General features: G+C 38.9%; 1 protein-coding gene across 1 annotated transcript in view; it reads left to right on the top strand.

Moving 5' to 3' along the window:
• The first annotated feature begins 7834 nt into the window (after positions 1 to 7834).
• The window catches only part of SNW1 (SNW domain containing 1), a 35953-nt gene continuing 17054 nt past the window's right edge, over positions 7835 to 26733 (top strand). The window contains exons 1-6 of the mRNA XM_032623668.1: positions 7835 to 7907; positions 12393 to 12546; positions 16832 to 16993; positions 24324 to 24419; positions 24512 to 24618; positions 25533 to 25637. Coding sequence (XP_032479559.1) covers positions 7894 to 7907; positions 12393 to 12546; positions 16832 to 16993; positions 24324 to 24419; positions 24512 to 24618; positions 25533 to 25637 — 638 coding nt within the window. The 5' untranslated portion in view covers positions 7835 to 7893. The remainder of the gene's footprint in view (positions 7908 to 12392; positions 12547 to 16831; positions 16994 to 24323; positions 24420 to 24511; positions 24619 to 25532; positions 25638 to 26733) is intronic.

Here is a 26733-nt window from a genome sequence, read left to right as displayed (position 1 = left end):
TGAATGGTGAGAGAGATTCAATCTCCCTTGCAGTCACATAATCCATCAAAATCTATAAAGTGTGGTAAATGTTAAGACTGGGGGAAGTTCAACAGAGAAATTAAAACCTTTACAGACAAGCAAAAGCTAAGAGAATTCAGCACCACCAAACCAGCTTTACAACAAATGCTAAAGGAACTTCTCTAGGCAGGAAACACAAGAGAAGGAAAAGCACTACAATAACAAACCCAAAACAATTAAAAAATGGTAATAGGAACATACATATCGATAACTACCTTAAATGTAAACGGATTAAATGCTCCAACTAAAAGACATAGACTGGTGGAATGGATACAAAGACAAGACCCATATATATGCTGTCTACAAGAGACCCACTTCAGACCTAGGGACACATACAGACTGAAAGTGAGGGGATAGAAAAAGATATTCTATGCAAATGGAAATCAAAAGACAGCTGGAGTAGCAATTGTCATATCAGACAAAATAGACTTTAAAATAAAGACTATGACAAGAGACAAAGAAGGACACTACATAATGATCAAGGGATCAATCCAAGAAGAAGATATTACAATTGTAAATATTTATGCACCCAACATAGGAGCACCTCAATATATAAGGCAAATGTTAACAACCATAAAAGGGAAAATTGACAGTAACACAATTATAATTGGGGACTTTAACACCCCACTTTCACCAATGGACAGATCATCCAAAATGAAAATAAATAAGGAAACACAAGCTTTAAATGATACATTAAACAAGATGGACTTAATTGATATTTATAGGACATTCCATCCAAAAACAACAAAATACACTTTCTTCTCAAGTGCTCATGGATCATTCTCCAGGATACATCATACCTTGGGCCACAAATCAAGCCTTGGTAAATTTAAGAAAATTGAAATCGTATCAAGTATCTTTTCTGACCCCAACGCTATGACACTAGATATCAATTACAGGAAAAAATCTGTAAAAAATACAAACACATGGAGGCTAAACAATACACTACTTAATAACCAAGAGATCACTGAAGAAATAACAGAGGAAATCAAAAAATACCTAGAAACAAATGACAATGAAAACATGACGACCCAAAACCTATGGGATGCAGCAAAAGCAGTTCTAAGAGGGAAGTTTATAGTAATACAATCCTACCTCAAGAAACAAGAAACATCTCAAATAAACAACCTAACCTTACACCTAAAGCAATTAGAGAAAGAAGAACAAAAAAACCCCAAAGTGAGCAGAAGGAAAGAAATCATAAAGATCAGATCAGAAAAAAATGAAAAAGAAATGAGGGAAACAATAGCAAAGATCAATAAAACTAAAAGCTGGTTTTCTGAGAAGATAAACAAAACTGATAAATCACTAGCCAGCCTCATCAAGGAAAAAAGGGAGAAGACTCAAATCAATAGAATTAGAAATGAAAAAGAAGTAACAACTGACACTGCAGAAATACTAAGGATCATGAGAGATTACTACAAGCAACTCTATGCCAATAAAATGGACAACCTGCAAAAATGGACAACTTCTTAGAAAAGCAAAACCTTCTGAGACTGAACCAGGAAGAAACAGAAAATATAAGCAGACCAATCACAAGCACTGCAATTGAGACTGTGATTTAAAATCTTCCAATAAACAAAAGCCCACGACCAGATGGCTTCACAGGCAAATTCAATCAAACATTTAGAGAAGAGCTAACACCTATCCTTCTCAAACTCTTCCAAAATATAGCAGAGGGAGGAACACTCCCAAACTCATTCTACGAGGCCACCATCACCCTGATACCAAAACCAGACAAAGATGTCACAAGAAAAGAAAACTACAGACCAATATCATTGATGAACATAGATGCAAAAGTCCTCAAACAAAATACTAGCAAACAGAATCCCACAGCACATTAAAGGGATCATACACCATGATCAAGTGGGGTTTATCCCAGGAATGCAAGGATTCTTCAATATATGCAAATCAATCAATGTGATACACCATATTAACAAACTGAAGGAGAAAAACCATATGATCATCTCAATAAATGCAGAAAAAGCTTTCAACAAAATTCAACACCCATTTATGATAAAAACCCTCCAGAAAGTAGGCATAGAGGGAACTTACCTCAACATAATAAAAGCCATATATGACAAAACCACAGCCAACATCGTTCTCAATGGTGAAAAACTGAAACCATTTCCATTAAGATCAGAACAAGACAAGGTTGTCCACTCTCACCACTATTATTCAACATAATTTTGGAAGTTTTAGCCACAACAATCAGAGAAGAAAAAGAAATAAAAGGAATACAAATCAGAAAAGAAGAAATAAAGCTGTCACTGTTTGCAGATGACATGATACTATACATAGGGAATCCTAAAGATGCTACCAGAAAACTACTAGAGTTAATTAACGAATTTGGTAAAGTAGCAGGACACAAAATTAATGCACAGAAATCTCTTGCATTTCTATACACTAATGATGAAAAATCTGAAAGAGAAATTAAGGAAACACTCACATTTCCCAATGCGACAAAAAGAATAGAATACCTAGGAATAAACCTACCGGAGGAGACAAAGACCTTTATGCAGAAAACTATAAGACACTGATGAAAGAAATTAAAGATGATACGAACAGATGGAGAGATATACCATGTTCTTGGATTGGAAGAATCAGCATTGTGTAAATGACTATACTACCCAAAGCAATCTACAGATTCAGTGCAATCCCTATCAAACTACCAATGGCATTTTTCACAGAACTAGAACAAAATATTCCACAATTTGTAGAATATTGGAAACACAAAAGACCCTGAATAGCCAAAGCAATCTTGAGAAAGAAAAACATAGCTGGAGGAATCAGGCTCTCAGATTTCAAACTATACTACAAAGCTAGAGTAATCAAGATAGTATGGTACTGGCACAAAAACAGAAATATAGATCAATGAAACAGGATAGAAAGCCCAGAGATAAACCCACACACATATGGTCACCTTATTTTTGATAAATGAGGCAAAAATATACAATGGAGAAAAGACAGTCTCTTCAATAAGAGGTGCTGGGAAAACTGGAAAGCTACATGTAAAACAATGAAATCAGAACACTTCCTAACACCATACACAAAAATAAACTCAAAATGGATTAAAGACCTAAATGTAAGGCCAGACACTATCAAACTCTTAGAGGAAAACATAGGCAGAACACTCTATGACATAAATCACAGCAAGATCCTTTTTGACCCACCTCTTAGAAAAATGGAAATAAAAACAAAGATAAACAAATGGGACCTAATGAAACTTCAAAGCTTTTGCATAGCAAAGAAAACCATAAACAAGATGAAAACCATAAACAAGACAACCCTCAGAATGGAAGAAAATATTTGCAAATGAAGCAACTGACAAAGGATTAATCTCCTAAATATACAAGCATCTCATGCAGCTCCATATCAAAAAAACAAAGAACCCAATCCAAAAATGGGCAGAAGACCTAAATAGACATTTCTCCAAAGAAGATATACAGATTGCCAACAAACACATGAAAGAATGCTCAACATCACTAATCATTAGAGAAATGCAAATCAAAACTACAATGAGGTATCACCTCACACCAGTCAGAATGACCATCATCAAAAAATCTACAAACAATAAATGCTAGAGAGGGTGTGGCGAAAAGAGAACCCTATTGCACTGTTGGTGGGTATGTAAATTGATACAGCCACTATGGAAAACAGCATGGAGTTACTTAAAAAACTAAAAATAGAACTACCATACAACCCAGCAATCCCACTACTGGGCATATACACTGAGAGAACCATAATTCAAAACGAGTCATGTACCACAATGTTCATTGCAGCTCTATTTACAATAGCCAGGACATGGAAGCAACCTAGGTGTCCATCAACAGATGAGTGGATAAAGAAGATGTGGGACATATATACAATGGAATATTACTCAGCCATAAAAAGAAACGAAATTGAGTTATTTGTAGTGAGATGGATGGACCTAGAGTCTGTCACACAGAGTGAGGTAAGTCAGAAAGAGAAAAACAAATATTGTATGCTAACACATATGTATGGAATTGAAAAAAAAATGGTTCTGAATAACCTAGGGGCAGGACAGGAATAAAGACACAGATGTAGAGAATGGACTTGAGGACACGGGGAGGGGGAAGGGTAAGCTGGGACGAAGTGAGAGAGTGGCATGGACTTATAAATACTACCAAATGTAAAATAGATGGCTAGTGGGAAGCAGTCGCATAGCAGAGGGAGATCAGCTCGGTGCTTTGTGACCACCTCAAGGGGTGGGATGGGGAGTGTGGGAGGGAGATGCAAGATGGAGGAGATATGGGGTTATATGTATATGTATAGCTGATTCACTTTGTTATAAAGCAGAAACTAACACCCTGTTATAAAGCAATTATACTCCAATAAAGATGTTAAAAAAAAAGACTGGGGGAAGAACAATTATTATGGGAGCACAGAAAATAACCTTTTTGTTGTAAATGATAATAAGCTCAAACTAGTTTAAAGCAACAAACTAATTTATTGGCTCACTTGGTTAAAAAAATTCAAGGTGGTGTGGTCTTTAGGCACTGCTGGATCCAGGAACTCCCATGATGTTGTTCAGAGGTCTCAACCTCTATCAATCTCTTACTCTCCTTCTCTTTACTCTCTGGTCTCTCCTTTTTGCATGGTGGCTTCTTTCTTCCCTGTCACAGGCTCTTGCTTTATGCCAGGAAAGATAGATACTGGTAAATCACACCTACAACCTTATAGCTTCTGATCCAAAAGAAAGGCCTATGCTTTCTCTCCTAATTCCATTGATCAAACCTCTAGCAATTCTCTCTCAGTCTCCTTACTGGTTCCTCCCATGTCCCCAATTCTAAACTCCAGAAGTCTGTCCTTGGACTACTTCTCTTCTGTACCCACACTCCCTCCATTGGTAATCTCATCTGGTGTCATGAATGTAAGTACTATCTGTCTCCAACCTAGACCATTTCCCCCATACTTCAAACTTGTATACAAACTGCCTACTTGACTCATTTACTTGGCTGTCTAATAAGGCATTTCAAATGTAACATGTTGAAAACTAAATTTCTGATCTTCCTCCCCCCACCCCAAACATGACCCTCTTGCAGTTTTCCCATCTCAGTAAATGGCAACTCTATCCTAGTTGGAATCATTCTTGATTACTCTCTTTCATACCTCACATCAATTCCATCATCAAAATGTGTTGCTTATACCTTCAAAATAGACCCAGATTCCAACTTCTTACCATATCCACTACTAACTCCCTGCCTAAGCCATCAGCATCTCTCCCCAAATTATCTCAAAAGCTACGCATTGGTCTCCCCATTTCCTTCCTTGCTTCTTGGAATCCATTTTTAACATAGTAGTCATAATGATCGTCTTAAAAGCATACGTCAGATCAAGTTTTTTCTCTGTTCAGAGCCTCCGATGTAATCTCTATATCCTGCAAAGGAGTGATCTCCAAGATATATTGACAAATGGAAAAAAGCAAAGTGAACAAAAGTGTGTATGGTATCTGCTACTTGTCTAAGAAAGAAAAAGAAGTATAAAAAAATATATATGGGGACTTCCCTGGTGGTGCAGTGGTTAAGAATCCGCCTGCCAATTCATGGGACATGGGTTCAAGCCCTGGTCTGGGAAGAGCCCATATGCGTGGAGCAACTAAGCCCATGCCCAACTGCTGAGCCTGTGCGCTAGAGCCCGCAACCATAACTATGGAGCCCGCGTGCCACAACTACTGAAGACTGTGCATCTAGAGCCTGTGCTCTGCAACAAGAGAAGCCACCGCAATGAGAAGCACGCTCAGCAAAACTAAGACTGGCCACCTTTCGCCGCAACCAGAGAAAGCCGCACGCAGCAACGAAGACCCAACGCAGCCAAAAAATTAGTTAATTAATTAAATTTATTAAAAAAAATATATACTTATTTGTGTATACTTTTAAGTAGAAGGATAAACTATAAAAAATATTTTTAAACGTTATCTACAGGGTGAGGAAAGGAAAAAGAAGAAAGAGACAGGGAAATAATCTAGACTTCTCTAAATGTACTACCTGCTTGGTAAATTTTGGATTTGAAACCATATAAGTGTTTCACAAAACTATTTTTTTTAAAAAAAGCAGCTCCCAAAAATCCAAAGCAAAATGAAATATTCAGACCTAACTGGGAATCAAGCTAGTGGCATAATGACACACGGAGGAATTATTCCAAGTCACTTTAAAGCAATGCAACTTGACTGTACATGCCTAGAGAGATATACCCTGAGGACAGAAAAGACTTGAAAAAAAAATTCAGAAACTATTATCATTAGGCATATGTTTAGTAATCATATTAGAAATGTTATTCTGAAACCATTATATATATAGTAGGATAAGGCAAATGAGTAATTATGTTAACACCATTAGGTGCTGAGATTTTCAGAAGAAATACACATATAAAATCAAAGTAAAATCTGTATAATCCTAAACTTGGATTGGAATATTAGTATAAATGCATGATGCATTTTCTCAAAAACTATGTGTATTTGTGAATTTTTTAGCTCTGTCCACTGAAAAGGCTTACAAACAATAATTGCCCAGTAATGATGAGCATCCAGATTTTCTTTAAATATCACTTTCCACTTAAAGAAAACCTTCTTGGATAAAGGATTGATTCAAGGTCTGGGGCAGAAAAAGTACTAAATTAGCCTTGAACATCTTGTCACACCAGAAATCAAGTGATCTTGGATGTGGGGTGCTTCTGCTGCTGCTCAAACTAGTGTGTGTGGTTTGGAAAAATTCAAAGAACTGTACACTGAGTGCATGCACCTTTCTGTAGGTGTGCTATACTGCTATTAAAAGTTCGTTTCGGGCTTCCCTGGTGGCGCAGTGGTTGAGAGTCCGCCTGCTGATGCAGGGGACCCGGGTTCGTGCCCCGGTCCGGGAAGATCTCACATGCCGCGGAGCGGCTGGGCCCGTGAGCCATGGCCGCTGAGCCTGCGCGTCCGGAGCCTGTGCTCCGCAACGGGAGAGGCCACAACAGTGAGAGGCCCGCGTACCGCAAAAAAAAAAAAAAAAAAAGTTCGTTTCTACATCATGGAAGATTTCAAACGTATACAAGAGTAGAGAGAATAATATAATAAATATCCATTTCCCCATTATCTAGCCTCAACAGTGATCAAAACTCATAGCTATTCTTGTTTCATCTACCGTATATTCCACCCACCTCCCTCTCCCCAATATTTTGAAGCAGATTTCATGTATCCTATCACTTCATCAAAGACTGTGTTTAATCCATAATCTATGTAAAAGACAATCTATCTGAAACACTTACGCATATAAAAACATACATACATAATACACATAAGGAGTGTTCTAAAGGTAACTTACTAAGGATCACACAATACCTCCCCCCTGGAGAGTGTTTTGGAGGTGGAGTGTGGAGAAAGAAAGCGTGTAAAAATTTTTGAGTGTGAATGTTTTCATAGCGTCCAATAATTCTGCATTCGCCAGTCTCACGATTTCCCACTCTTTTATTTGACGTTGCCGCCCCCGGAAGGCTTTCGTATTTGGGACCCCAACAAGGAAAATGTGATTAAGTGTAGAATAAAATAAAGAGACTTAAAAAGCATCTCAACTTCGTTAGTATTTTGCCTAGAGAACGCTCTATCGTGTCACAGTGGAAGAGATGCATTTGCTTTTTCTTAACTGAAGCGCTTATCCCGTGATCACTCCAGTTAGAAGAGAACCGAATTGTAGTCCTGTTCAAAGAACTACAAATCCCAGAAGGCAATTCGGCAAAGGGCGCCTGCGCACCGCGCGCTCCTTCCTTTCCCCACCTCTCTGCCGGGAAAGACCCGCCTCGCGGTGCTGTCGCTTGCGCTGGAAGAAGCGGAAGAAGATGGCGCTCACCAGGTGAGTTGTTGATTTGGGTCCTCGATACGGAAGGGTCTGGGAGTACCCACCTTTTTCATTTCTCTTCCCACACTCTCCGGGCAGTAACCCGGCCCGGGTCACAGAGCGACATAGGCCGAGGCCACGGCTAGGCCCTCTCTCCGGCCGCCGGGGCGACTAGGCCTAGCCGAAGCTGGGGTCTTTCCTGAGCGGCTTCCCGGGTTGAGTTCGCCCCCTCACTAGGACCGAAAGCCGCGGCGTGGGGAATAGTTCTCTGGCTTAAGATGCGGAGGAGTCGCATGTGTTTTCGCTTAAGCATCTTGGGGGTGTGGAGAGAGCTCCCTCGGGTCCGCGGCTCGGGTGGGCGCGATGGGAGTGTGGAGGGCAGTGGCTTATTTGTCTTGGCAGAGTGAAACGGGTGGGAGGCGACCGCCTGGCTTACTGCCGTTCGCCTGCCGAAGTCTCTCTCCTGTCTCTGTCCCTAAACAAGGATTCCCGGGAAAAAAAAGGTGGGGGCGCGGCACTGAACGGAAATTTAAAATCAGCCATAGTACTGGCCGCTGTCTACTAATTTGCGCCGCTGCTCCGCACTTTAACTTTGGGCCTTAGAATTTCTTCCCGTAGATGGAACCACTTCGGATTTTTGCTGTCCCGGTTGCCTTGGCAACCGCAAGTAAAGTGGTCCCCGCCTTTAAGAGAAAGATGCTTAAGGGGGAGATTCCAAGGAGTTACGTAACTCCTATTAGTTGTCGACCTTGCTGCCCCATCTAAATAGAAAATCTTTCCACGCGAACGAACGCAACAGGAAAAGTTGAGTGTCACAGAAGGTAAAGAAAGTAATCACGTTAGTACATACGCTTGAGTTCCCTAAACACCCTTCATTCTCCTCACATACGTTTTTCCTGGCTGATGACAGTTATGAATCCTAAATGTAATTGAATCAGAAAATTCTTTGGGGAATTACTTTTGGATGCCTTGCTCTATCCTAGGGCTTGTGTGTATACAAAAGAAAATCTGACAGTCTTTGGCTGCAGGGAAGATGGGGTACAAGGCATACAGATATGAAACAAAGAACCACACAGAATGCTTATTGTGTAGTACTAACCTTAAGTGCAAAAAGAGTTAGATGGAATGAGCTGAATGAAATGGAGCGTGTTCTTTAGTAAATATTGCAGGCAGCAAACATTTGATTGAGTGCTCTCCAGATGGGAGAAGTGTGACAAAGACTAGTCGAGTTATGAGGAAAGGCTTTGGGGAAAAGATGGAATTGGAAAAGGACACAAAGGAAAAATATCAGAGATACTGTGGGTATTGTGTGCTTAAAAGTGCAGTGGCAGGGACTTCCCTGGTGGTCCAGTGGTTAACACTCAGCGCTTCCAATGCAGGGGACGCGGGTTCAATCCCTGGTTGGGGGAACTGTGTGGCGTGGCCAAAAAATTATTATTTTTTTTCCTTAAAATTGCAGGGGCAGAGTGCAGTCTTTAAATAGCTTGACTTACATAGCTTTCAGATTTTGTTGAGTTTTAGCTAATTTGGTTTCTAGAGATGGTCTCAAGTTTCCAGGTGAACTGTTATCTCTGAAATCTACCAGGGATTCTTAACAGCAGGGACTGGACATGCTGATGTGTTACAGTCCTGGTGTTACTAACTAAAGATTTAAAGTCATACTGATTTAACTTTCTAAACTCGTGTGTTTAAGGTTATGTATCTAATAATATCACTTGCATTTAATACGCTTTCTTTAGTAAAGGGGAAAGGATAGACTAAGATGTCTCCACAGTGGCACTACTGATGTTTTGGACTGGATAATTCATTCTTGTATGGGACTGTCCTGCGCATATTAAGATGTTTAGCAGCATCTTTGGCCTCTACCCACTAGATGCCAGTGGAACCTCCAAACCCCTTTCTACCCCCTACCTCCCAAGTTCTAACAATCAAGATGTTTCCAGACATTGTCAAATGTCTACACTGTAGATATTTTGCTCCCAGTTGAGAAACACTGAGGTAGACTTTCTGCTGGCTTATGCAGCCCACCCCCACCATAGGAGTGTACCTCATGGGAATATCATCTTTTACAGGGAACAACAAAATTAAGACCCCCTGGAAGGCTAGGGTGTGTTCTAATTATAATCCAGGCCAGATTTCGTGTTTACTGGTTTGTCCAAACTCTGCCTTTTGATCATTTTACTGACTGGTTCTTCCAACAGAAGGTAAAGACAAGAGAAATGAAACATAAGTAAATATTTTGGCTTCTTTGTTACTGTCTTTGTATCCCTCCTATGTATTGGGTATACATGGTTTACTGAAAACAACTGTGGTATAAGCCCAAAACGTTTGACTCCATTCATCCAGTTAGTAAATCGCATGTGTTGAAAGTCTACTATGTGTCAGGCTAGGGTTGGTTTTACAGTATTGAATCAGTCAGGCAAACCTCTTATCCTCACGGAACTTATATTCTAGGGAAGACAGACTGCAGGAGTAAACAAATCAGTAATGCAAGTTCAGGTAGTAAGTACTAAGAATAAAATACAAATAAAGGGATAGAGAGTGATTCAAAGTGTGGGGTGGAATGCTGTTTTGGACAAGGTGGTCATGTGACAGCTGTTGGGAGGTATAATTGAGCAGGGACGATGAATACTAAGAAGCAAGCACTAAAAAATCTGGGGAAGAGTTTTCTTAATAAGTAAATAGAATACTTTATGGCAGTGGGAAAGCAAATGTAAAGATCCCGAGATGGCTTGTTTAAAGGAACAAGTAACATAAAAATGAGTGCAAAGGGAAGAGTGAATATATTTATTTTGCCAACATTGAAGTAGGCCCTGCTGTGAGCTAGCTAGACAATGCGTAGAGAGTTAGGAATAAAAGAAACAGAAGGCGTGATTCCTGCCCTCAAGTTGCCTACAGTCTAATGAGAGAAAGAAAGGTAAATAAATAGATGATAGCAGTAAATAAGGTAGATATTGTAATAATGATACATAGAGGGTCTTGTGAGAGCATGGGTGGTTAGTTTGGGCAACTAACCCAAACTGGGGGAATTGGGGAACAGCTCCAAATAATCAAATATTTATGGAACACCTGTTGAATGGTATTTAGACACCGTGCCAAGTGGTTCATGGGTACTGTCATTTAATACTTATTACAGCTCTGTGAGATAGGTAATCTTATGGTCTGTCATTACAGATGAGAAAACTGAGGTTCAGAGAGGTAAACAACTAATCCAGGTTAGTGAGTGGCATAGGTAGGATTTGAACTCTTGAGTTCTTAGCCATCACATTACCTGACCCGCCAGACTGGATTAGAGCCCTCTGACATACGCTGTCATAACACTCTGTACTTTTTCTTATCACTTAGTAAGTGGATTACTATGGATTTGTGTGATTTTGATTCTCTCTCTCCCCTGCAAGACTCAGCTGTCTTTTTCTGTTCATCATCTCATTGCCTACCTAACACAGTGCCTGCACCCCAGCAACCACTAAATATTTTTGAATAAATAAGCTCTACTGCTTATTCACATATTCTTTTTTTTTTTTTTTTTTTCTTGCGGTACGCGGGCCTCTCACTGTTGTGGCCTCTCCTGTTGCGGAGCACAGGCTCCAGACGCGCAGGCTCAGCGGCCATGGCTCACGGGCCCAGCTGCTTCGCGGCATGTGGGATCTTCCCGGACAGGGGCACGAACCCATGTCCCCTGCATTGGCAGGCGGACTCTCAACCACTGCGCCACCAGGGAAGCCCTATTCACATATTCTTACTAGTCAAGAATCACAAAGGAACCTTAACTTTTCCATTAAATGTATTATTCATATACTGGAATCCTTTTGTGGTACTTTGGGATATCTCTATAATAACATTTATCATACTTAAAAGTTAAGAATGGTTTAGTAGAAAGGCTGCTTTGATTCAAGAGTACCAAATTACATCTTTAGAATTTCTGCTTTGGATCTTTGACCTCTTAAATTTTAAATTCCATTGTAAACTAGATACCTTGGGAAAACACACTTAAATGTGCAACTCGTGTTTTCTTTTTTTATCCACCTCTTTGCTACATTCAGTGCTAATTATTTTTTTGTATTGATGCTAAAATAGTTAAAAGTAGGAAGCATAAGAGTAAAATAGTTAAAAATAAGGAGTAAAAGACTAGTAAAGACACTAAGAAAACCATATACTAAAGAGTTGACCCCTTGGTAATTGAGAAAATTTACTTATTGTAAGAAAAGAAAGGTGGAAGCATAAAAACTCATTGGTTTATTATGTGAAATATCTGTTAATTTTTTTATTCTGGGCACCAGTTGCCTGCATCCTGGTCAGATGATTTTACTGTATGTCTGTTAGTACTTATTTCTTTCCAGGCATAATAAAATGACTGATAATCCTGCCATAAATCATTGGAAAGTTTGTTCTTTTGCTCAAAGGAAAAAGTATTACAGGAAAATAGTGTCTGATGGCCAAATTGCAATAATCAAATATAAGAGTTTTTAAAATTCTGACTTTTATTATCTTTGCTTATAGCTTTTTGCCTGCACCTACTCAGCTATCTCAGGACCAGCTTGAGGCTGAAGAAAAAGCAAGATCGCAGAGATCACGACAGACCTCACTGGTCTCCTCTCGAAGAGAACCTCCCCCATACGGGTACCGGAAAGGCTGGATACCTCGGTTATTAGAGGTAAATAATTGTGCTGAAAATTATTATAGCACCTTTGTAAAATAAGTTTAAACCCTAGAACTTCTGCATATGAATGTCAGTATGATAGAAATTCTGGTTGTGAGCTCTCAAGACATGTCCTTCCTTCAGAAGATTGAGCTTTTTCTTCTTGCTTATTCGCACTGCTTTATGATCACTGACAAAGTGTACAATTTATGTCTATTCTTATGTCAAACTGTTACTTATGTACAGAAGAAACTAACAAACCCTTTATGTTTGGGGGGTGTTATAGTATATGGAAAATAATGGGAAAGTAAGAGGAAAAAGATGAAAAATGGTTTCACGTTCAGGTGCCTTTCCCTCCCTCTCCCCTTCATGCACAATGCTGCATCACCCTGAAGAAACAACTTTCCTCCAGGGAAAACTCCAGCAGCATTTCCTTTTCTGATTTCTTCCTGTTGGTATAGTGGATAGAACACTGACAAGGAGGTTTTTTTAAATTAATTGTTTTGCATTATAGCTGTGTTCCTTACTCTTTTTTTTTTTTTTTTTTTTGCGGTACGCGGGCCTCTCACTGCTGTGGCCTCTCCCGTTGCGGAGCACAGGCTCCGGACACGCAGGCTCAGCAGCCATGGCCCACAGGCCCAGCTGCTCCGCGGCATGTGGGATCTTCCCAGACCGGGGCACGAACCCGTGTCCCCTGCGTCGGCAGGTAGACTCTCAACCACTGCGCCACCAGGGAAGCCCTGTTCCTTACTCTTTGTGTGACCCTGGACAGGTCCTAAGCTCTCTTCATCTGTTTTCTTATCTTCAACTTGAGAATGTTAATATATCCTAACATACAGATTAGATAAATTTGGGGGAAGGTATAAGAGACAGAATTTGTTGGTTGATTCAGAGGCAGTGAGGGAGAAGGAGGAATCTGAAATGATCTTTTTATATCTCTAGCTTGTTCCCAAAGAACAAACTTTTTTGGCAGCACCTATTCACAGGATCTTGTGCGTCAGTTCAGTGCATATTCCTTTCCCTAATTCCAGGGCATACTGCCTATGCTTGATCACCTTTTTTTTAATCTAGGGAGAAACACAGACATTTGAGACTTTCCTCCTCCAAGCTGCTTCCTGTTCTCCATCTCCCTGTATTCATTCTGACTCCTGCAAATTTTCCTCCTCCAATTCCCAAGGGATATACCTGCCCTATTGAAAACCTCTGTGCCTATTCATGTTTGTACCCAGTTATTTTCATTTTATCACTTTGTCGTGTTCTGTCTTTATATGGTTATAATTTTACTTTACAAATGGGAAGGGCCAAGTGTCCTTAGCTTTTTTTCATATGCCTGCAAGTGGTGATCATAGTGAACTAAGTATTCAGTGGATTGAAATATGTTGCTTAGCACCTATAAAAAGGCAACTGTATTCTCAGCCTCTCTCATGTTTGTCATTACCCCTGCCCTACCAAACTCTTTGTACAGCCTAGAAGAAGAACACTCAACTAAAGAGATCATGTCTTCTCCTAACATATTCCCTGGTGATTTTTTTGTTTCTCTGGTTGATTTTTGATCAGCGGTCCTCTGGTCCTTATTAATTCTAGTGTGTGAAAGCCAGTCTTACCACACTTATGATGGAATTTTTTGTTGTTGTTGCTTTTGTTTTCACTGATAATGTAATTTGTGAGAAGCAGAGCAAAATAAAAGATATCAAGGAAGCTGTGATGCCGTCTTATCTGTGGCAAGAAAGACAGAACTTGTCATTATCTAACAGAAGGCTTGAGTGTTTCTTTTTAGGGATTACAGATGCTCTACTTTTGGCCTCTCGATAGATTAGGGTGGGGTGGCAGGCATCATTTTACCTACAGTAGAAATCTCATCCTTACTTGGATTTCAGCATCAGGACATTCAGGTACTATTAGCTTTTAAAATCTTACTTGACTATCAAAAGTGTCATATATCCTGGTGGAGCAGAACAGTTTATTTGAAAATCAAACCAAAATGGCCAGCTAATAGAAATACTGTGAGTGCTTCTTGAGGAGAGTGAAAGTTCTGTGGAAGAAAGCATCTTGTTCTAGTTTTTAAAGTAAAAGCTATGATTTTTCTGGCACGCTTTATGACCGCGTAATGCCACATCTACAGTCTTGAAGTGCTTATTATAGTTGAAGAACTCTAGTAAATCTGAGCCCGTGTCAGATTGATGGCCTGGCTGCAGGTAGTACCTTTCTTGGGAATACCTTAACTATTTTCTGCCTAATTTACAAGAAAACATCTCCTTTAGCTTTATTGTTTGTTTTTAAAAATGTCAAACCTTTCTTTAGCAAGTAAGCATGTTGTACCTAGAAAATCACATATCCAGGATCTAATGGAATATTTCTTGAAGGAGGAGATCATATAAAAGTGGCTATTTTCATAACTTTTTTCCATCAAACCCCCTCTAAATGATTAAGATTAATATATTTTTTCTCTCATTTCTTAGTGAAGTGATTTGCCTTTTTTTGAGTCAGGGTATTTCAGTTTAGTAAAAAATTTAACAACTTTTGGAGTCAAAAGATCTGGGTTCAGGTTCTCATAGCTATCCATGAGACCTTGGAAAAATCACTTTTAACTTTTCTAAACTTGAATTTTTTTTTTTTTTTTTTTTTTTTTCGGTACGTGGGCCGCTCACTGTTGTGGCCTCTCCCGTTGCGGAGCACAGGCTCCGGACACACAGGCTCAGCAGCCATGGCTCACTGGCCCAGCCGCTCCGCGGCATGTGGGATCTTCCCGGACCGGGGCGCGAACCCGTGTCCCCTGCATCGGCAGGCGGACTCTCAACCACTGCGCCACCAGGGAAGCCCTAAACTTGAATTTTTTCCATATGCAAATATGGGGTGTTGAAGAACTACAAGAATTAAATGAGAATATATGTGTGGGCAAGTATTATTAAATTTAACAAAACTATTTAAATTATATTTAATCATATGTTAATTTGATGATATACATTTTTGTAATATTAAACTTCATTGACAGACTTAGCTTGTTCTACTTTAGAAGTCTTAATTCTCTTCTAAGTAATTGTATAATCATCGTTAGAAATGTGGTAAACTCATTTCTGGGTCCTTCCTATTTATTTGCTTCTCATGGAACACTGAATAAATAAGATGTTGTTAAAATCTGAAGAAGAAATATAATTCTATACTTTTTTTTTTTTTTTGGCTGTGCTGCTCAGCTTGCGGGATCTCAGTTCCCCGACCAGGGATTGAACCTGGGCCACAGTGGTGAAAGCCCGGAATCCTAACCACTAGGCCACCAGGGAACTCCCTAATACTTTACATTTTTGCTCTACCTATAGCATGCATGACCTGTCCTTCACTAAGAAAATTATGTATGCTAAAATGGAAAATCTTTTCCTTATGCTAAACATTTTGTTTAATTTCTTCCTGTCATGTACATAAAATCCACATCCTTGCCGTGGTCTAGAAGCCCTTTCGTGATCTGTTGTTTGTACACCCATGCAGACTTATCACCTATATGTCTGCTCTTCTGCCCTCAGTAAGCTACAGCCCCAATGGACACTCATTTCCTAGAACATGCCAAGTTCGTTCTTGCAGCAGGGCCTTCACACTTGCTGTATAATCTGCCTAGAAAATGCTTCCTTCAGATTTTCCCATGACTGATTTCTCATCATTCAGGCTTTAGCTCATGTTACCTCTTCACAAAGGTTATCCCAACCACACTATCAAAAATAGCCCCTCTTGGGACTTCCCTGGTGGCGCAGTGGTTAAGAATCCGCCTGCCAACGCAGGGGACACGGGTTCGAGCCCTGGTCCGGGAAGATCCCACATGCTGCAGAGCAACTAAGCCTGTGCGCCACAACTACTGAGCTTGCACTCTAGAGCTCACGAGCCACAGCTACTGAAGTCCGCGCACCTAGAGCCTGTGCTCAGCAACAAGAGAAGCCACCGCAATGAGAAGCCCACGCACTGCAAGGAAGAGTAGCCCCTGTTCACCGCAACTAGAGAAAGCCCGCGCGCAGCAACAAAGACCCAATGGAGCCTAAAATAAATTAATAAATTTTAAAAATAATAAAGAAAATAGCCCCTCTTCCCAGTCCCTTTATTGCTTTCAAGGCATTTATCACAAGCCAAAAATTATGCTTTTTATATCTTTGCCCACTAAAATGCACACTCCACAAGATCAGAGACCTCTGTTTTGTTTACTGCCATTTCTGTAGCATCTAGCATAATAAGGGCTCAATGGTTATTTGTTGAATAAGTGAATATATCTTAAATCTCAAACTACTATTAAATATTCTTTTTATTTCTTTTTAATATATAGGATTTTGGAGATGGAGGTGCTTTTCCAGAGATCCACGTGGCCCAGTATCCCCTGGATATGGGACGAAAGAAAAAAATGTCAAATGCACTGGCCATTCAGGTGGATGCTGAAGGAAAAATTAAGTATGATGCAATTGCTCGACAGGGACAGTCAAAAGACAAGGTAACCCTCTCATTGATTTTTTTTCCCCATTGATAAATATTTTGTGAGGAGTTTTTTTAATTGTATGAAAAATGATAAATCTGGCCATTTAGTTTATGTTAAAAGTAACAGTGACGTATACTTAGGCTAACTGAAGATGACTTCATAACAATATGAACAATATAATATGACTTCATAACAGCAATGACTTTTTCCTTTGAAATTCCCCAAATTGGTGATAGGTTATTTATACTTAAGGGTTTTTATGTATTTGTTTTACATTTAAAAAACAGTTCTTCTTTTTCCCTTCTAGTTTTATTGAGATATAATTGACATACAAAACTGTATATTAAAAACAATTCTTTTATAGTACTAACTTTTTTAAAGGCTAGCAAATTTTTTAAAATCTACAATCCTAGCACCCTAAAAAAATTAAATTTAGTTTTGTGTATAGTCTTCTATTTCTCTTCCATGTACTTAAAGAGTACATAGATACTGGGCTTCCCTGGTGGCACAGTGGTTGAGAGTCCGCCTGCCGATGCAGGAGACACGGGTTTGTGCCCCGGTCTCGGAAGCTCCCACATGCCGCGGAGCGACTGGGCCCGTGAGCCATGGCCGCTGAGCCTGTGCGTCCGGAGCCTGTGCTCCGCAACAGGAGAGGCCACAACAGTGAGAGGCCTGCGTACCGCACAAAAAAAAAAAAAAAAAAAAGAGTACATAGATACTTAATTATTTTAATGGTTCATTTGAATAGAATTAATCATATAAACTTCTTTCTCCCTTGATTAAGTACAAAACTGACACTTGCTACTTTTAGGATGGCCCTGCTTACAAAGTAATCCAAAGACCAAAAATGAAGTTTACTTAAAATAATCTCATCACAGAGCAGCCACACTCAGAGCCAAGGAACTGTTTTTAAGCCCTAGTTTGTTTTTTTTTAATAAATAAATACTCCAAGTATTTGGAGTATTTTGGAGGTAAAAGGGCTCTTCAGAATTGAAGATACTGGGGAAGGTACTTGAGAACCTTCACTACCTGTCCTTTGCTTCTCTCTCTCCCAAACATTTTCATTTTACCCTGTAAGACAGCACTAATGATAAACCATCCTTTGCTCCTCCGTCATGGCTGCTAGTTTTTGGGGAAAACAATTATGCGGTCATGCAAATTTGTATCTCAGGTTTCAGCAGAGCTGTCTTGATGTTCCTCCAAGCTTAGCTCCTATTCCTCTCCATCCCCCCTCAGTTTAACAGGCAACTCCCCATCTGTTTGCAGATAAGGCTATTGGAAGAAAATTGTGGCTTTCTTTATCCTGCACGTGTCTTTTTGTCTTGACTATTCCTTTTGTCTCTATAACAAATCTCTTCTCCTATCTAAACCTAATCTTGCCAAGTGTATTCTAGTGTATCCTGGATCTCACCCCTTCCCCTTTTCTTTGTAACCTCACCTTTACATGTATTCCCACTTTACATATATACACACACGTACACACTCAAACATACTCATCCTTTTTTTACATGAATGAGATTTTAATTCTCATAACTCCCATAGACGCTTTTTTTTCTTAAGATGTTTTGAAGATTTTCATTAAGAAAAATCTATATAGATATTCTAAGCATTAGTGGTTTCCAATTTTTTAGTTTTGCACACAGTGCTATATTCAAGATCCATATATAAACATCTTTGCACATGAGTATTTGTGTAAAATAAATTCTTAGTAGTCTATGCATTGGGTCAAAGGATATTCACATTTCAAATGTGACACATAATGCCAGTATGTTCTCTAAAAAGCCTTTGCTTAATCATTATTCCATTCTTTTGTGTTTCCCTCAGACCCTCCATCTGTTAGTCACCATGATTTATCTTATTTCCTTAACATTTCTCTAGTATTGTCCCTTCTTTGCTACTTAGTTCAGACGCTTATTTTTTCTTGCTTAATTTACTGCAGCAGAGTCTGAACCCATCTCCTTGGCATTTGTCTTGCCTGCCTGAAGAAACAGTCATTCACGTTTTTCTGTTTCTCTCCCTCTCTCCCCCACAAAAACACATACAAGCATGCACACTTAAAATCTTTCCATAGCCTTCAGGATAAGAACCAGCCAAGCACCTATGGCACACTTGACCCCTTGCTTACCTTTCTAGCCTAGCATCAACTTTCATGACCAGAATACTGAAATCCAAAAATAAAGAGTCCAGTTTTAACTGTTCTATTTATTTTCAATAGAAAATAATCACCATAACAGGTGGTTGTTAAAGGAGAAGAAACTTGCAGGCATTCCCTATGAATGTCTGCTATGAGGAACTTCTTGCAGCTCTCCTATTATGGCACATTCTTTCTTACCTTGGGAGCTTCCCCTGGGTTCCCTCCGATGCTGGGGAAAGCCGTCTCCCTATTCTTTTTTCTGGCTGAATTCTATTTTCAAGTCGCAACTTGCTCTTCACTATTCCAGGATACTGTCCCTGATCCTCCCTAGCTAGACTGGGTGTCCTTCCTCCCTATTCCCTGTGTTTACTATAAAGTAGCAGTTGTAATTATCCATTTTGTTGCAATTATCCTTTTGTTGTAGTTATCCATTCACTAACAATGTTCTATGTCATTTGACTAAAAGCTCCTTGAGTACAGAGATTATATCTTTTCATTTTCCTCTTTGGCACCTAACTTAGTGCCTGACAGCTTGACACACAGGCATTCAGAAGTGTTTGTTGGAGGTATTATAGCAATATTTATTGAATAACAGAAAGCCACTTTTCCTGAAGCCAGTAAGGAAGCATGGTCCACTCCTGCAAAAGGAAAAATAGATCCCTATACTTGCAGGGCATATACTGGAAATTTACCCTGGGCCATGAAGGCCTTCATTCACCTTTGTTTTGGTGCACCTCTCCTTCTCTGGAATAATAACTATGCTTTATCAGTATTTGCTACCTCTCCTCTTGTTTATTAGGAAAAAGCAGGATTTTAGGGCAATAATTTGACTTTGACAGGATGTGTAATTTTGAATGAAATACAGTTTTAACCCATTTTACATGTATACTAGTGATTCTTTTGTATTGAAAGTAGAGTAGAAATGTTAAAACTGAACTGTTTATTTTTGGATTTCAGTATTCTGGCCAAATAAGGTCTCCATAGTATTGTTCGTTACACAGTAAAAGCCTTACATGTTTGCCTAGAAATCAGCCACTGGAAATGAACCCTAGACTAGTAGTTTATAGGGGTACCACTCTCAGGTTCATACTAACCCTGACTGTAATGGGGAGGCTGTACATGTGTGGGGTATATAGGAAATCTCTTTACATCTTGTTAATTTTGCTGTGAACCAAAAACTGCTCCTAAGACTGCTTAAAAAAAATCATAATAAATAACCACAATGAAGATTAAAAAAAAAAAGAATAGGGCACTCAATGAGTTGAGAAGAAGGATACTGAAGAGAGTGACTACCTGGAGTATTCTAACATTGTTTATGATGGATGTATTTCCTTGCTGGACTTTATACCCTGGAATATACACTTGAATTCCTTATACAAATTTAATTAATACGTTATTTTTAAAAGCGGATGTATTAATGCATGAAGTTCTAGGCTGCATGTAATAATTCAACATTATGCATTGGCATTTAGAGGAGGGGGACACTTCTTGATTATTTGGGACTGTCTTGAGCATTGTATTATGTTTAACATAACTGGCACTACCTATTAAATGCCAGTAGTGCCCCCTCCTGCCCCCCCCCCCCCGCCGCCATTGTCTTAAACAGAAACATCTCACATATTTTCATAGGCCCTGGGAGGGGAGTTGGAGGCGTTAGCATTGCCCTGTGTTAAAACCACTGATTTTCCTGTTTTAGAAGTAGGAATTGGCTACTAAATGCACAAAATGGGATTTTTAAAAAATTCATTGTCATTCAGAATACTGATATGCAAGGTCCTTGACATAGGATGAAAATGGCTTATTGGATTATTGAATTTGCGCTATACAGCAGTGGTTTCTGATTTGTATCAGAGGGATCTGGCATTCTTCAGAAACCAGGGACTTCTCACTGAAATATTAATAGTGAAGGAGCAAGAATGGAAAATGCTAGCTGTAGGTATAAGAGGTGAACAAGGAAAGGTTCCAAGGGATAATCTTCTAGGGCAAGTCTAAGGCGATTGATCTCTCTAAATGTAAAGTAAATACTGTGTACAAGACTTAATGGTAATACAAAATTGGGAAGGAGAAAAAAATTTTTAAGTAAATCTCAATAGAACTAAATCCTTTTCTTTTTTCCAGTTGTGACTTCAGTCATAAATCTTGAAATAAAAAGCCTGGTGTTTACATTTTTCCTTCTGAAATTATTAAATAGGAAATGTTACATACATGATATTGCCTAAAAGAATGCCTTCAACCCCTCAGCCCCCCCAAAAAAACCTCCAAACAACCTTAACCCCAAGATAAATTGTATGTTATTACCTTGTTCATAGGATTTCACGAGCTATGTCTATAAAGACAGTGTTTTCTTTCTCTACCTCTGAAATGGTAGGTATGCTGACAAGCTTATCCTTTTAGTCAATCCATCCTTTGCCAGTTTTCAGTAATAAAAAACTTCTGTTTCATAGATGAGTTATTACTTTATCTTGTTCACAAAACTCATTTGTGCTCCTGATACCTTGGAAGGTATGTTGTAATTTTTCAGATAATCCTCCCCAGCCCCTTTGCCCCCTGAGATATACTGAGTTTCTTCAGCACATTTGGTTCTCAGGCAATAAAAATTGGGGGTTTTATAGTTAATACCATGGAGGAATCTTGCTCTTCAGATGTCCTTCATCAGCTTTGTGAAATGCTAAAATCTTACTGATGCTCATTTAAAGGGTTATTAACTTTGGAATACCCAAATAAGAAGCAGCAAATGGCTCTTGTATGCTAAATTAGTATTGAGACTTTATGTTGAGTATATACGACTACCAGGGAGTAGAATCCCTTCCTGTAGCAATTACTGTGTAGAAGTAATTAACTCTTCATAGTCTTGGTATTATTTTCTAGAGACTGTTATATAACTTTTAATTCTTATGATATAGATTTTTTTCCATACTGAGAAGTAAGACTTTTTTTTTTTAATTTGTTTTTATTGTTGGCTGCGTTGGGTCTTTGTTCCTGCATGCGGGCTTTCTCTAGTTGCGGCGAGCCAGGGCTGCTCTTCATTGCAGTGCGTGGGCTTCTCACTGCAGTGGCTTCTCTTGTTGGCAGAGCATGGGCTCTAGGCACGCGGGCTTCAGTAGTTGCGGCACGCAGGCTCAGTAGTTGTGGCTCTCATGCTCTAGAGCGCAGGCTCAGTAGTTGTGGCGCACGGGCTTAGTTGTTCTGCGGCATGTGGGATCTTCCCTGACCAGAGCTTGAACCCGTGTCCCCTGCATTGGCAGGCGGATTCTTAACCACTGCGCCACCAGGGAAGCCCAAGAAGTAAAACTTTTGAGGTCAGCTACAAGCTGTGTGATCTTAACGCACTGAGCCTTGCTTCTCTCACTGGAGTGAGCTTTAGGGTCCCTTCCAAAATGAACACTCTGAGAGGATGGTGACACTAGTAGTTCCCATATCAATAGACATGTTTTGTGGTAAATTATCTACATTTCTTACCTGATCCCTTTTCTTATTCCTGAGAAAAACAAGCTAGAGATTTCAGTCTATAGTCATGATACAGTTTTTCCAGGAAATCAACAGCTTATGTAGAACATTCTGCAGGCCCAAAATATATGTACCTTTAGCATAGAATAGAGCCTCTCTGAAAGTCACACATTCAATCATTTGTACAAAAACTATTGACTGAATGCCTCCTGGGGACCAAGCATTGTTAGAAGCACTGTAGATACTTTAATGAATGAGAGATTCCTCATCAATAATGTAGGTATAATCATTGTGCACACTTCATAGGGTTGATGCGAAAGTTAGTTTATATATATAAAGCAAAAGAACAGTGGCACAAAATAAGTGCTTAATAAATGTTACCTATTATAATTGTTATTACTTTAATGGGCAAGACAGGTAAAGATTTAAAGTAGATAATAATTTCATACTGTAAGCAGTGCTTTGAAGAGAGTAAACAGAGTTCTGTGACACTGAATGATTGGGTAGGGAGGGGTTGCTCCTTTAGTGAGGGTGGTCATAGGAGGCCTCCCCCTTGCATACCTGACCTTTGAACGAAGACTCAGGTTGAGAACCCAATTGAAGAACCGGGAGCAATACTCTGTAAAGGCCCAGAATTGGGGGAAAGCAGGTTGTGTTCGAAAAACAGAAGAGTCCATGTGACTGAAGCATAAAGAATGAGGGAGCGAGAGGTACAGGGGAAGATTGAAGCTGTAGGCAAAGCCAGGTCAGGTCGTATAGGCCATTAAGTTTTTTTGCTCTGTTGTTTGGAGTGAGAAATTAGCAATAGCATGCATTTCCTTTAAGCTGTTTTAAGGAATGTCATGGTAGAATGCAATTATTGATATAAGACTTTGACTTATAGTAGTAAACATTTTCTTCTGCAGAAAATTTCTGAAGATCTCAAGTGCCCAGGAATTTGGTTTTCTTTCATATTTATAAGTTGTCCTTTATCTCTGTGTGTGTCAAAGAATTCCTAACTCAAGCAGCAAAATCTAGAATGCTGCTTATCTGTTAAATTTCCAGTACTTCTGTTTTTCTATAAAATCTGCCATGTAAGTTATTATGGAAGTATTCGAAAGGATAGATGGACATGAAAGTCAGTAATATTCTGTTCGGCAGAGGCCTACCAATCAGATAACAGTCCTAAATTTGGATAATGAGTGTAAAATAAGGTATGTGTGTAGAATTTTTTTTTTCATGGAAGAAAGTGTTCTGGGTTTTTTGACCATGGCATATGTTCATTTTCTTAGTCTATGAATAGAGTTGATGCCATAAAAGACAAACATTATAAGTAGGGCGAGGTCAATGAAATTTTTCAGGCCTCCTGAATTTGGAAATTATTCAGTAACCTGACTTAAATTCCAGTGAGCTTGTAATCCAAGATAATGGTGCTATAGGCGGTTTATATCATCATTAATTTCAAGTCCTAGTGAGGCTCAAAAATAGGGATCACTGATGCATAAGATTTCGTTGGCACAATTTATTTGGACACTGACTTGATTAGACGATCTCGAATAATTTAAATGCATGAGGTCAGAGGAAAATTATTAACTTTTATAGCCAGGGCAGCAATTTGTGTATATATATTTTAAACTTCCTTGGTTTTAAAATCTAAAAGACAAAATCTGTGTCCTAAATTTATAAGTGTGCTGAGAGGACATTTTGACTTCTGAAATGACTTAATGAGGTTGCTTCTCTTCATTCTTTGCTTTTCTTAAGCCTGCTTTTGTTTGAACATTTTAGGTCATTTATAGCAAGTACACTGACCTGGTTCCCAAAGAAGTCATGAATGCAGATGACCCAGACCTGCAAAGACCTGATGAAGAAGCCATTAAAGAGGTAACTGGGAATTTATATATATAATTAGTTTAGATGACGTTTTACATCTTTATTAACTTTCAAACCACTCAATGTGTTGTTTCTTATTTCAGATAACAGAAAAGACAAGGGTAGCCTTAGAAAAATCTGTATCGCAGAAGGTTGCTGCAGCCATGCCAGTCCGAGCAGCTGATAAACTGGCTCCTGCTCAGTATATCCGGTATGAATCATGCCTGGAGGTTTTAGTTTCACGTTGGAAGTGATTGGAGTTGGGGGTCCTGGTATTCTTTCACTATCTTTAGTCACAACTGTAAATGCAGTTTTTTGAATAATGACTTGAAGCCTATTGACTCTTTGTGCATTCAGTTGAAAGCAGAATATTTTAAGCTATCCACTTGTAAGATATTAGCTATTATGCTATTTTAAAAACATTTTTTGTTTTTAGAAATTAACAGTTACATAGAGTATGTGGTGCAAACCACAATGATTATAGTTTTCCATTTTTATATAACAGTATATTGGAAATATTATATAGTATAATACTATTATAATTATTTAATATAATAGTATACTATAAATATTAATATCATTTATATAATAATAGGCATCCTTATAATACTTCCAAATTTTGAGGGATTTCACGCAACTAAATCTTTATGTGGAAAGATGATTCATATATAGATATTAACGGAGATTGAGAGCTGGTAGGACTGCTGCCATTATTCTTTCTGTTATACAGCCTATGCTTAGTCAAAAACTACTAACTATAAGTTGCTTGCTTAGGATATTATGAGGCATTTTTTCCTCAAATAGGTGCAGACTTACAAAATAGGTGCTATTTTTTAGACCTCTTATCTGTGAAATTGAACACTGTGGCTTCATGGTTCAAAATGGACTGTGATGAATTATTTGCAAATTAATACAGCTATAGTTTACATTGTGCTTATAATTCAGAATTGCTGTTAGTTCTCTTATCTCTGTTGCTATCTGCTCTGCCTAAATTTTGTTGCAATTTTCGATTAATACTTTGTGAGAGAAATTGACAGTGTAGTCCAGTTTAGGATTGTAATAGAAGAAAAATACCTATTGAAAACTTGAACTGGTTATACCTTTAGTTTCATCTACATTCTTTAGATACACACCATCTCAACAAGGAGTGGCTTTCAACTCTGGAGCTAAACAGAGAGTTATTCGAATGGTGGAAATGCAGAAAGATCCGATGGAACCTCCAAGGTTCAAGTAAGTAGGTGGTTTCATGAGAAGGAACCACTATTCCTAAAGAGATATCAAAGGAGGAAAATGTATATCAACATGTAGATGGGTAAACAGATCGTGAGACATCTATACGTGGAATACTGTTGAGCAATAAAAAGGAATAAACTTTATTTAATATGTGCAGTAAAGTGAAATGGGTGAATCTCAAAATAATTATGCTGAGTGAAAGAAGTGAGACACAAACAAGTACATACTGTATGATTCTTTTCATATAGAACTCTAGAAAATGCAAACTAGTCTACGATGACAGGAAGCAGATCAGTGGTTGCCTGCTGGGAAGGAGGGAGTATGGATAGGCGATGAGAGGAAAAAGAGGGATAGGCAAAGGGGCATGCAGAAACTTTTGGTAGTGATGGGTATCTTCACTATTTTGATTGTGATGATGGTTTCACAGGTATTTACTTGTGTCAGAAGTTAATCAGATTGTACACATCATGTATAGTTAATTGTACATTAGTTGTACCTCAATAAAGCTGTTTCTTAAGAAGGCAAAAATATATTGCTCGATGAAATGATGTTAATAGTGTGGAGGTGAAGTGGGTAATGATGATGACAGAGTTGGCTGTGTTTTAATAATAGTTGAAGATGAGTGGTTGTGATGAGAAAAACAACTTTGGAGGGAAACAACTTTTTTTTTCCTGAGTTGCTGCCTAGGCATTTTACAGTATGATAGCCCTGCTCACACCTAGAGACTGGACATTTAGATTAAGACTTGTGTTTAGGATGCCGGTCATAAGTTCCCACTTTGCCTTTCCCAGGGAACCTTTTAAAATATAGTTGGCCCTTTGTATCTGCAGGTTCTGCGCCCGTTGTTCCAACCAACCACAGATCAAAAATATTTGGGAAGGTTTTCCCTGGTGGTCAAGTGGTTAGTACTCTGTGCTTCCACTGCAGGGGGCACGGGCTCAGTCCCTGGTCGGGGAGCTAAGATCCCACATGCCGCGTGGCATGGCCAAAAGAATTGTTTGTAAAAAAAAAAGTCCAGAAAGTTCTCAAAAGCAAAACTTAATTTGCCACACCTACCAGAACTATTTATATAACATTTACATTGTATTAGGTA

The sequence above is a fragment of the Phocoena sinus genome, chromosome 2 (genome assembly GCF_008692025.1).
Source record: "Phocoena sinus isolate mPhoSin1 chromosome 2, mPhoSin1.pri, whole genome shotgun sequence".
NCBI lineage: Eukaryota > Metazoa > Chordata > Mammalia > Artiodactyla > Phocoenidae > Phocoena > Phocoena sinus.
This window is presented reverse-complemented; position numbering and strand designations above follow the sequence as displayed.